At 39.6% G+C, this 12,989-nt stretch overlaps 1 protein-coding gene across 1 annotated transcript; it reads left to right on the top strand.

Annotated features, from left to right (window-relative positions):
• Window positions 1–6,755: 6,755 nt before the first annotated feature.
• LOC117575801 (protein single-minded) lies at window positions 6,756–12,651 on the top strand. Its single transcript, XM_034260179.2, is given in 9 exon segments — window positions 6,756–6,822; window positions 6,918–7,112; window positions 8,278–8,447; window positions 8,692–8,793; window positions 8,854–9,021; window positions 9,082–9,281; window positions 10,534–10,640; window positions 10,713–11,018; window positions 11,021–12,651. Coding segments are annotated over 9 exon segments (2,160 nt in total). The 5' UTR covers window positions 6,756–6,770; the 3' UTR covers window positions 11,881–12,651.
• Window positions 12,652–12,989: the final 338 nt, after the last annotated feature.

Here is a 12,989-nt window from a genome sequence, read left to right as displayed (position 1 = left end):
TGCCAAAAATCGATTACAGAATAATTACTAATTTATTTTTGTAATAAAACATTTAACGTCAAATAAAGTTTAAGATATGTGAGAATGTAATGAAAACGAGAGACGTTTTAAATGAAATTCTTCGGCAAATTAATAAAAGTAATCACACTTTAATATTCGAAAAATTTCTATAATTTAATCTGTCGAAAATAGTTCAATATATTCTAAAGTATAATAATAAAGGAATTAAATCAAATTGGAAATATTTGTGATATATATATTGTAAATGTTTAATTTCTATAATTTATTATCTAATTGAATATTTCGACTTTTTAAATAACAAATTTTTGTCATCTTAACAGAAATGAGAAAATTAAAACTATAACATTTTTATGAAAATAAATTACTTCAATTCACTTCAAATTAAATATGTAAATGAACCATTAAAATTATTATTATTTACGATCATTAAAATATCTAAAGAACATTGTTTTATATTATAGAAAAATGCTTCCTTGCTTCTGTGTCAGAATCAGTTTAAATTTCATATTTATAGCAATAATAATTCAATGATTTACAACATATTCTCATGATAGCACAGGACTTAATATCTGCTCAACTATGTGAAGCTGTAGGTTGAAAACTTCTGGTGATATTTACCTCTCAATATGTGGCATATTTACATTTGATGTTGTCGGTCTGTCGTCAGTTGTCTGCTCGTTTATTTACCTTTACCTGTTCCCTCTCCCTCCCCTCCCCCAGAGTTGTAGTCGTCGTTGTATTTCTCGTATTTGCCCAGTGTCCGCCATCAGCGCAGTAGTCAGTACAAATGTCTATTGTTGTTTCTGTTGCTGTTGCTGCCGTTTTAGAGCAAATTCAAAATCAAATTCAAATTTATAGGGAACATCACGTACTGACAACAGCAGCAGGAGTAGTAACAACAACAACAACAACAACAACAACAACAACAACAACAACAACAACAACAACAACAATAGTAACAGCTACAACATCAATAATAACAACAATAAGAGAACCAATGCTCGGCATCATTGTGTGCACCGCGCTGTAAGTGATAATGGATAATGGAGGTGTTTGGGTATTTACGCGTAGGTGAGGTCGGTTAAGACACCTCTCTCTCTCTCTCTTTCTCTCTCTCCATATGCTGCAACAAAAACAAAAAAAGAGAGAGAAAGATGGGCAACACAGCAGCTTGTGTGTATAGGCCAATGCTATAAAATTATGGTTATCGATTTGACCCTACGCCGCACTTTTGACTTGTTTGATTTGCCGAGACTGAGACTGGGACTAGAACTCCAGAGAGGGAAAACTGAGGAACTGGGACTGAGACTGAGAATGTGGAATAAGAACTGGTCTGGCACTCTATTGGGGGCCCAGTGGCCATTTGGTTGCAAGTTTGTATTGTTGATCGATTTTACGTGATATTTTCGAGATTTTCCGTATTTATAGCTGGCTGCTGTTGCCACTGCTCTGCCGTGGTACACATTTCGTTGAGCTGCCGTATTTGTTGTTGCCCATTGCCATTGCCATTGTTATTGTATGTACACACACACACACACATAGTAGTTTGTTGTTGTTTTTTATTTCATTTGAAAGTTTACTTTCGCATTTTGAACGCCTCAGCGCGCTTTGTGTGTATTTGAGCGCTACATATTTGTTTAACAAACACAAATAAAACACATGCATAATTATTTTCGAAAAATATTGTAATGCACAATAACGATTATGATGTTTCTACTGCTGCTGCTGCTGTTGCTGCTGCCTGATTATCATTATGATTATTGCTGTTAGCTTTTTGCGTATTGTTTATTTTCACTTCTCCACTATCGAGACACTTTAATTCACTCTCTGTTGACACTCGGCCTCAATCATATAACACAATTCATACTCAATGATTTTAGCTTGACCATTTATATTGTACACATTTATTTACATAAATTCACACACACACAGTATTTGCTGTGTTAATATTTAAGCTATTTATGCTATTTCGTTTACCCATTCTATCGAAATATGCACACGCATTAAGCCATTTTGTTGTTGTTGTTCGAAATTATAAAAACCCCATTGCATTGTTTACTGCAACAAATGCAGGCTTTTAATGCCATTCTGTAAATAAAATGCCAAAAATAGGAAAATATTTTTAAGCTTCTGCATTTAGTAATATCAAATACTGTATCTATAAATCCACAAAATGTGAGAGGGAATGATTGCGATTGACATATTTATTTTATTAAATGAAAAAAGTATTTTTAATTTTAATGAATTCATATTTTGTTGAATTATTTAAAGCTTTCGACGGAAATTAAAATAGGAATTTTTATGAATTGTAAATTATTGAATGTTTTTCAAATTGATTGAATTTATCTTCTAGGTTTAATTTAGTTATGGCTTCGCCCTAACTCAAGTATTTTCTCTTGATTTTATTACTTTTTTCTCAGTTTAAACTCTGTTACATAAAGTATATAAAATTAACTTAATATTTTACTTCTTCTTATGCTCCATCATTAAGCAAAAATATTTATTATTACTTATTAATTTATAGTTATTGTGCTTTGATTTCCCTTTTAACGTTATTTTATTTTAAGGCGTAGAAATTTATAGATTATCTTTAATGTTCTAGAATCGACAAATTTGTTTACAAAAGAGATTATATTATACGATTATTTCCAAAATTATTATTAACAAGGGAAATGAAGTGATGTTTATTATTAATTTTACCAACAGCTACAAACACATTAAAAAGTTTATGCCAGCATTCAAATAATTTATTATATATTTTCTGTATATATTATTATTAATTTTACAAATAACACATTGAAAAGAAGAGGGACACATTAAAATAATTGTAAATTTTATGTTTTCAAAACTGTTCTCTTACCAAATTTCGAGCTATCTTCAAATGAGCAGCGTCGAAAGTCTGGTAAATAAAACCGAACCCCTAAAATTGTGAATATATAGATTTATGTAGATTTATGCTAATTATGCTAATCAATACGCAGTTCTTGGCGACCATTTGGGGGGGGCTAATTGTAGCGAGTGCAAAAGGCAACCAAAATGCCGTAACCCGAAACAACAACAGAAACTCGACGCAATTAGCGGATTTGGATTTGGGATTTAGGATTTTTTTTGTGGACGAGCTTAAAGCAAATGTTGTTGTTGTTGTTGACGATTGTGATTGTTATGGCCAACGTTACTTGTTATTGCTGGCAATTAAAAGGCACACACCCCACAAATGTGGCAAATGCCACACCATATCATGGCACGCCTCGCCTCGCCTCGCCACGCCCCACCACCCCGCTTGGGTGCGTAAACCGTTGTTTGATAATGTTAAAGTGGCGGGCAAACAAATCAAAAAGCATATTGAAATTGGGTTAATGTGCAGCCGGTTGTTGTTGCTGCTACAGGCTGCAGGCTGGCTAAGGACACTGCGTTGCCTGTTTACTTTACGGGTTATAATCCGAAAATTAAGCGCCGCCTGAGCATTAAAATTTGCGCCCCCGAATCGCGAGGGGTTGCCCATCATCAGCATCCTCATCCGCATCCGCATCATCATTGTCGCCGTCGTCTGCGTCGTCGTTGGCTGTTGTTTCAAGATAAAACTTCATGTGCGTTGGAAAAACACAAAAAGAGTGCGTTGCGGGTGGATGGGATGGGAGAGGAGGGGAGAACGTTGAATTTGACGGGAGCAAACAAGCAAAGGAGAGGAGAGGACAGGAGAGGAGAGAGAAAACAGGCACAGGCTGGTTATGTCTTATCGTTATCGTTATGGCATTGTCATATGTTGTGCACATTTAAAACGTATGTTGAATTTTCCATTGCCGCCTGTCACCTGATAGCGACAGCGCAGAAATCCTCGACCAGGTTCTTGGCCAGAAGATGTGTGTGTGGGAATCTGCTGTTGGATTGTACCTAAAAGAGAGACAGAGCGAAAGAGTCCTGCGTGTTTTTCTCACACTTCCTTCGGGCTAAGCGAAACGTTACATGTGCTTCGTGTTTTTCCCGCTTGTTTATCAATTGGTCCAGTGGAATTCCCCGATAGCTAGACGTTAGCGTGAGAACCTCTCCAGTTTTAGCATATTTGTGAATGGACAGTATGGACAGTCTCTTAGTATACCTGCCAATATATGAAAGTGCGCCGTGTCAGTCGCCGCATGCAGCGCGTAGCCGCAACACCCACATTAGCTGCAACATGCAACAGCAACAGCAACAATATTAGCTGCAGAAGCAGCGGCAACAGCAGCCGCCCAGCGGAGGCGCAACGAGCGTCCAATGTGCCTTTAATTACTTTATGGCTTCCACAGCTTCATTCTGCTTTTTTTGCTTTTGCAGCGTGGGAATCGAATGAATCTTACCTGTCAACATTTTGGGCAACTCCTACTCAATAATAATATCCATAGCCCATTCACTTCCTCTATATACAACCCGCTCATTCTCTCTCTCTCTCTCTCTGTCTGTTTGTTGCTATCTCTTTCCGTTCAATTTCAAGTTCAGTGTGAATATTTTTCTGAATTTATTTTTAAAGTTTTCTATTTGTTTTGGTTTTTGCTGCCTGCCTTTAACAAGATTAAGGTCAAGTTATGGCCAAGCAGCCAGAACCGGAGTCTTGTTATTTTAATGCTCTTTCCTAGAAGAGTCGCATAATATCGCTTAGTAGTCGTAAAGCTAACGTGGCATGCTACACACAGAGCCGCGGCAACTTGAGTCTCACATTAACTTTACGCTTTACGTTTTACTTGAAGTGTTGCCTTACAATGTTTTATATTATTTACAATAATATTTAAAATACGTATAAAATTTCCAGCTGAGTTTAGTCAGATTATCAAAAACAAATCGAATTAAAAAAGAAAAATAATTGATTCAGAGAAAGCCAACTTGTTTTTCTAACTCCCAATGTTGCAAGACATTTCTTTATATTATTTAATGTATTTTTTTAACTAAAAACTTGAAAGTTTTTCAAATTGGCTTGCACAAAAATTCATATTTAAATAAAGTACAGAATGTTTTAAAATATGCAAAGCAACAAGCTTTAATTTAAGCTCTCAATTTAAAGGCCTGACTTTGGCATTTTCTTCCTTGTCTTCCAATTTGTTTTCTTTTGTCATTTTTAGGTTGCTCAGAAAAATATTAGATTAAGAAATATGTTTTAACTAGTACGTTATAAAAAACAATGCCAGGTTATCTTTAGGAAAATAACACAAAAATTAATGTTTAGGTTAATAGTCCAGTTTGTTTTGTAGCCTTCAATTTAATGGCTCCTGAAGAGCTGGCTTGCATTGATTTAAATTGTTTCAAATATAATGTATTATATATTGCTACTAGATCATATTAACATACAAATTCTTATTACCAAAATTGAGAAAACTTTAAGTTTAAGCAGAGACAATCAGAATGTTTATGTAGTCCTCAATTTAATACCCTGACTTGGCTTTTTTCTGTACTTTTTCAAATGGGAACTTGTGTTGTTTCCGTTGCCGAACAAATTATGCGATTCCAATTTATGATTGTAGTATATGGATTCGCTATATCGTGTGCCATTTTGACCCACTTAGAGTGTCATAAACTATCATTAGTGAGCAATACAATAATCGTAGTATTGACTTTCCCTTTGCTTTCTTTCTAATAACAATGTGGCCGGTCAAATCTGAATATGCCGCAGAGAGTTTCGCTCAACACAAAACACAACAACAATTCAGTTACAGCAACAACAACAAAGACAGCAGAAGGAACGCGAGCAGCGCCGGATATGAACGACCTCGGCGGCACTTCAGACGCGCATGTTGTCACATTTGAGTTGCGGATTAGCGGCGGATGCTCTTTAGGATTATGATCATTTAGCAAATCTGTTGCTCCTGTCCTGTTTGTACCTCGTGTGCGTGGCGGATGCCTGCAATTTCCCTTCTCATTCCTTCCCTGTCCCAGTTCGGAGCACAACTTTTGACAAATGTGCCATTTTTGGTCTGCCATTTGCTGCAGCCATTAAAGATACTTTCGAGATACTTTTGCGTTGATATAGATTTATTTAGCCATAAATCGATGTTGTTTATCATGTGTCATGCGAGTCTTTTTCATTCATGTCTAGTCAGCGCGAGACTTGCCAAATCATTGCGCACCTAAGTTACTTTCTTGCTACGTGACCTATGTCAATAAACTTGTAATTACGTGCGAATTCTAAATAGTCAAGTTAAATGCATTCCATTCAAGTATCTCTGTCTGTTGGTTAGTTCCCTGGAGTTGGGCAAAAAATCAGCAGGAGCTAAATCCGGCACAAAACTGCGCCAAAATCACGTTCGACCAAAAAGAGAACTATTTTATCAATGACGGGAAATTCGCTTCGACCTTAACACACACACACATACATTACAGTACATAAAGAATTTAAGGAGATTGTATGGCTGAGGTCTGAGTATATTATGTGCAAAAGTCAAAAACTCCTGCGGTTATTTTGTGTCAACCTGTTGCACTCCGTCGACGAACACATTGAGGATCAGGGCAAATTAGTAACATTGCGAAAAGTCAATTGGTGTGAGCCTTGCCACAGGTAGTTGCTAGAGTCTGTGATGCTGACCAATCACAGACTGCAGAGGCTACTCAGGTAGATCTCTGGACTGCGGAGAAATGTGTTAAAACTGTGTGCTGTGGACGTTGTGTGCTCAGTCGCAGACAGGTGATCGTCAGGATATGAGCACAAGTGCAACACACCTAAGCTGCAAATAGTAAAATAACAAATTTTTAACATTTTTGGGAATTATTTTCTACTTTAAATCGAAATGACAAATCAACGCAAAGTGCGCAAGGATTGCTATGAGAGTAGATTACATGGTTGGTTCGGTGTGCCTACTCGTAATTGGAGCAGTGGGAAATAGCTCGTTGTTAACTCTAGACTAACCACGATGTATTCTCTTTGATTTTTGCAGATATAGCTAAAACGTGTGCCATGAAGGAGAAAAGCAAAAATGCTGCACGCACGCGTCGTGAAAAGGAAAACACCGAATTCTGTGAATTGGCCAAATTATTGCCATTGCCAGCGGCGATTACGTCACAACTGGACAAGGCATCCGTCATCCGTTTGACCACATCCTATTTGAAAATGCGCCAAGTCTTTCCCGATGGTAAGTGTGGGAAATAAAACTTAATTCAAGTGAAGTCTGAAGACAGTTTTAACTGAAAGCACCTCAAATATAAATTTGATTTCTCCATATTTTGACATCTCACATTGTCAATTGTTTATTGCATTGCTTTGATTGCTTTTGTCGAGAGAGAGTCCTTAACACTTTGTTCCACGTTTCTACCAATTAGTTCAATTAAATGTCGCTCAATTTGTCGTTGCCTTTGGCTTTTGCTTTTGCCTTTGCATTTGCTTTTCATGTGGCGTGTGAATTACGTGCGGCTATGTCAAATGATGCGGAATCTTTGACAGCCACGCGGCCGACACGCTCATTACGGTGGCACATATCCGCGCAGGACACAGCAGGATACTGCTGCCAGCGACCGTGTGCCTTTGTTATTTTCTATTTTAACGACACCGACAACGACAACGATTTTCTAGCATAAACAACACGACCAAAACTTTCAAGTTTAAAAGGCGATGTTTGCTTAAAGCATATGCTAAAGGAAAAACCACTCGAACAACAGGGCAGACAATAAACAACCTGCATGAGGGGGTAGCGGGTAGCGGGGAAGAGTGGGCATTCAGGAAAACACAATGGCGGCCTGTTGTTTCACTCAAAAAGCAGCGAGAGCAGCGAGCGAGAGACAAGACTGGAAGTGGATTTTGCCAGTGGGTGGCTGTGGGAGGCACAACTCTCTCTCTCTCTCTGTGTGGTTGTGTGTGAGAGATTTTATGCTGACAACGAGGGTTGCACAACACAGCCAGAGCCAGGGGGAGGAAGGGGAAGGGCGGCAGTCGTTGTATAGCTCTTTGGCTGTGGCATTGTGCGAAGCGTTTTGTGCTTTTCTTTTGCTGGCTTTATTGAAATAATTATTTTAATAATAGGCAACAAACAACAACGGGAAGTTTTTGTGTGTGTATGTGTGTGTGTGTCTGTGCAACATGGGGCAAGTGTTCATGAGAATGCAATGAGTGAGAGGGCGTGAGGACGTGAGGATTTCAACAGAGAATGGGCCACCTACGGCGCTGATGACTTTAATTGGGAATAATATTTAGACGTCAGCATTTGGCCAAGTGGGCGTGTGATTTACTCGCTTGCCGCTGATTTCACTTGGTTAATTGTTATGGGAAAATCTAAGTTTATTAATTGGACATTCTCATTGCAGGATTGGGCGAAGCTTGGGGCTCATCGCCGGCCATGCAGCGTGGCGCAACCATCAAGGAGTTGGGCTCACATTTGCTGCAGACACTGGACGGCTTCATCTTCGTTGTGGCACCGGATGGCAAAATCATGTACATCTCAGAGACCGCCTCGGTGCATTTGGGACTCAGTCAGGTGAGTTTCAAAATTTATGCGCATAAATTGTGAATGTCCTTTCTGTGTGCGGTGCGACGCGCCACTTGCCACTTGCCTCTTGCATTTGCAAGTCAAGGAGCAGCATCAGCAGCAGCGCCCAGCGTTGGCGTCAAAAGGCGCCAAAAGGACCGAAGCACACTAATTGGCACTTTCCGAGTGGAAGCAGCAACATCAACAGCAACATCAGTCTTGGCATTAATTTGTTTCTTCTCTCATTGCACAGGTCGAGCTGACAGGGAATTCCATATTCGAGTATATTCACAGCTACGATCAGGATGAAATGAATGCCATTCTATCACTGCACCCGCACATGCATCAGCATCCAGTGAGTTTGATATAGAAATTAATTCTGCTTATATCTGACTAACAGTTATCTACTCTTTAGCTTGCCCAGACGCACACGCCCATTGGCAGTCCGAATGGCGTGCAGCATCCGTCGGCATATGGCCATGATCGTGGCTCGCACACGATCGAGATCGAGAAGACGTTCTTCCTGCGCATGAAATGTGTGTTGGCTAAGCGCAATGCTGGCCTCACAACCTCTGGCTTTAAGGTGAGTTAACTATATAAATACTCAGTTGTAACTTTGCTAATTTCTCATCAATTTTCTTAGGTGATACATTGCTCCGGCTATTTGAAAGCGCGCATTTATCCAGACTGCGGCGATGGCCAGGGCAGTCTGATACAGAATCTCGGCCTGGTTGCCGTCGGTCACTCGCTGCCTTCTTCTGCCATCACGGAAATCAAACTTCATCAGAACATGTTCATGTTTCGTGCTAAGCTCGATATGAAACTGATCTTCTTTGATGCACGGTAAGCTAAGAATATAATATTTTTGAGTTGAAAGTTAAGGACAAATATTCTACAAGTTTTTTTTCTCTTTGTTAATAAGTTTAAATATGAAAAGATTTTTAAAAAGTAAGCAATTTCTTCAAAAAGTTAATGAAATCTATATATAGGGAGAGGGCTAGAATCCAATGATTAAATAATTTCATATACAAATTCGCATAAAATTTCTTAAATAATTCGTGACTATTTTCAATTTTCTTAAAAAAAATGCAGCAAAATTTCAAAAAAATTTCTTGAACTTGAACTTTTGTGATGCTATGATTTTTCTACCAAGAAAATATAAACCGATCTCAAAAAGAAACTATTTTCAACATTTATGATACATTTAAGAAATATTTGTTGTAATACTTTTTGCAAAATTTTAAGAATTGCTTTAAGAAACAAAAAAATTGAGCAGTCGTGACTGTCACTTCTCTCTCTGTGGCCAAATTTAACACTATGTACTTGGGGGACCAGGCCATAAAAAAAGGCTCAGTTTTCTCTGCCCAAAACCGAATCAAACACTAGACAAATATTTAAACGGGCCGCAACAGAAGCAAGAAAAAAAGGAATCTATTCCAAGAGCATGTTAAAAAACACACACAGAAAGAAAAAAGAAAAGAACTCAGTAACATCCCCCAAAAGATAATAAAAAAGAATACAATGCGAAAGAGACGGGGGACAGGCTCTATGACAAAAAGGAAAACAAATCATTTCCCTCTTGAGCTTGATTTTGCTTTTGTATGTGCGCTGCTCCAAAAAAAACAATAAGGGTGGTGGTGGGCAGCAGGAAGAGGAGGAAGAAGAGGAGGAGGTTGCCTTTAAGTGCCTGTCGCACCAGCAGCTTCTAGTAGAAGCTCCCCCCTCCGACCCACAGACTACTTTGTCTGACATTATTGTCACTCAATTACCCTCATGATGTTGCCATGACGCGGATTCCATCAGCCGTCTCGTTCACACTCGCTACTTGGTGTAAAGCAACCCCAAAGTGGGAAACAGCCCTTTTTTTGCAGCAGCATATGCTTTCTCTCTCTCACTCGCTCTTGCTCAGCATGCTGAGTGTTGCTGTTGTTGCTGTATAATTGAATTGAAGTTGACAAAAGTAAACGGACCAAACACCGAATGTCCTGCTCATTGTTTAAATAAATAAAAATGCTGCCTCAGTTGTGTACACAAAAATAGCCCTGAAAACTTGCGCTAACTCTGTTTTTTTTTTTGTGTTGTTGTTTACTTGCAGCGTATCGCAGCTAACCGGCTACGAGCCACAGGACCTCATCGAGAAGACGCTTTATCAGTACATCCATGCCGCGGACATTGTCGCCATGCGCTGCTCCCATCAAATCCGTAAGAAAACAAACCGACAATAAACACCAAAGCGTGCACTAAGCTTTTCCTTTTGTTTCTACTTTATTGCAGTGCTGTACAAAGGACAAGTTACCACCAAATATTATCGCTTCCTCACCAAAGGCGGCGGCTGGGTCTGGGTGCAATCCTATGCCACGCTGGTGCACAATTCGCGCAGCTCTCGCGAGGTTTTCATCGTCAGCGTCAACTATGTGCTCAGCGAACGAGAGGTTAAAGACTTGGTCCTCAACGAGATTCAAACGGGCGTCGTCAAACGTGAACCCATCTCACCTGCTGCCCAAGCAGCGGCCGTGGCTGCTGCTGCCGCTTCGGCATCTGCTGCTGCTGCTGCGGCGGCTGCCACATGTGTGCCACAACAGCAGCACAGCAGCAACAGTTGCCCGCCTCTAGCACGCCGGCCTTAAGTGTTAGTCCCAAGCTGGATCCTTACTTTGAGCCCGAGTTGCCGCTGTCGGTGCAGCCGCAGCCACCGAATGCAGTGACGCCGGTGCCCCACAACAACAACAACAACAATAACAACAACAGCAATCCTGGCGTGTGGCATCATCAGCAGCATCTGCATCAGCAGCAAGCAGCCAGCATGGATCACGACAGCCTCAACTACACACAGCTCTATCCGCCACTCAATGATCTGGTGGTGAGTTCGAGCAGCAGTGCGGGCGGAGGCACTGCATCCAGCGCTGGCGGCGGATCAAGTGCATCGGCCTCCTCGTCGGGTGTTTACTCGACGGAAATGCAATATCCCGATACCACAACGGGCACGCTCTACTACAACAACAACAATAACAACAACAATCACTATTACTACGATTACGATGCCACGGTGGATGTGGCCACGTCGATGATACGTCCGTTTTCGGCCAATTCGAACAGTTGTTCAAGCAGCTCGGAGAGCGATCGACAGCTGTCCACGGGCAATGCGTCGATTGTGAATGGAACGTCGCCATCGCAAACCACGTATAGTGATCTGAGTCACAACTTTGAGTTGAGCTACTTCTCGGACAACAGTTCGCAGCAGCAACAGCAACATCAGCAACACCAGCACCAACAGCAGCAGCAGCAGCAACATCTGATGGAGCAACAGCATCTGCAACATCGATTGCAGCAACAGCAGCCTCAACAGCAGCAGCAACAATATCAGCAACAGCAACAATATGCAATGCATCCGCAGCAGCAGCAACAACAACAACAAACAACAGCAACAACGTGTTGTCAGTGACTTTGCCGAGAGCTTTAAGAATGTGAATGCGGCTGCTGTTGCGGTGGCAGCCACACCTCATTACACGAGTGTCATCGTGGAGCCACAGCATTATATACCCAACGATTTTGTGCATTAGCAGCATTGTTCGATGTACGCTCTGTTATTTCTAAAACGTAATGTTGTTGCAATATTATTGATCTAACACTAACACGTCTTATGTGCAGTTGAATCTCTCTGAGTTTTGTCATTTCATTAGTGTGGCTGAGCCACTGTCTCAATTTTCTGTACAACTCAAATCGCACACCTATTTATTATCTAATATTATTATTACTATTATTCGACATCATTATTTGTTTGAAAAATTAAAAGATAAGAAAATAATTGCAAAAATAATCATTGTTAACAATTTGCATATGCAAAAAACAAACACACAAAAAATACAAAACAATTTCAAGATACAAATTATATATATATACGAAAAAGTTTAGTTCTAAGCACTAGATGTACACTGTTCATACAACATACACTACATTTATGTACATATGTATGTATGGTATGCTAGGCTCGTTCATAATAATCGCATATTTTGCATCGGTTGCTTATAAATACGATGACGACGATGAAGATGAGGAAGGATGTTGATATCGGTGCTGAATATGCGATAAATTGTATATAAGGCAGGGTTCGTTCTCCATTTACATAGATATCTGATATGATGATGATCTTCATAAGTCAACAAAAATAAATAATTGTACGTGTATAATTAATTGTAATCGTAAATTTTTCTAATTTGAATAAACAAATTATTATGTGGGTGAACAATAAAAACGCGATTTTTATTGAGCAATTAGCAATAAATCTTAAGGGATATTTATAATTAATTTTTAAATTTTTTGTTTTCGCGGGTCAAACATTTAATATGAAGGACGCAGCCCTGGCAGCCTTTGCAAAAATACTTATTTGGCCGATGTGGCAACATTCAGTCAAAAAGCTTAAAGAGCTTTTATTGCAAACATTGTAGGACTGCCAGCTTCCTTGAAAGAAGGACATTTTTTCAATGATGTGGCAGCATTAGCAAAACGACACACAGATGGCGCTAAAACTGAACTGTGTTGGTAATGCTACAC

The sequence above is a fragment of the Drosophila albomicans genome, chromosome 2R (genome assembly GCF_009650485.2).
Source record: "Drosophila albomicans strain 15112-1751.03 chromosome 2R, ASM965048v2, whole genome shotgun sequence".
Classification (NCBI taxonomy): domain Eukaryota; kingdom Metazoa; phylum Arthropoda; class Insecta; order Diptera; family Drosophilidae; genus Drosophila; species Drosophila albomicans.
Note: the sequence above shows the minus strand (reverse complement) of the source record. Positions and strands in the feature narration are given on the sequence as shown.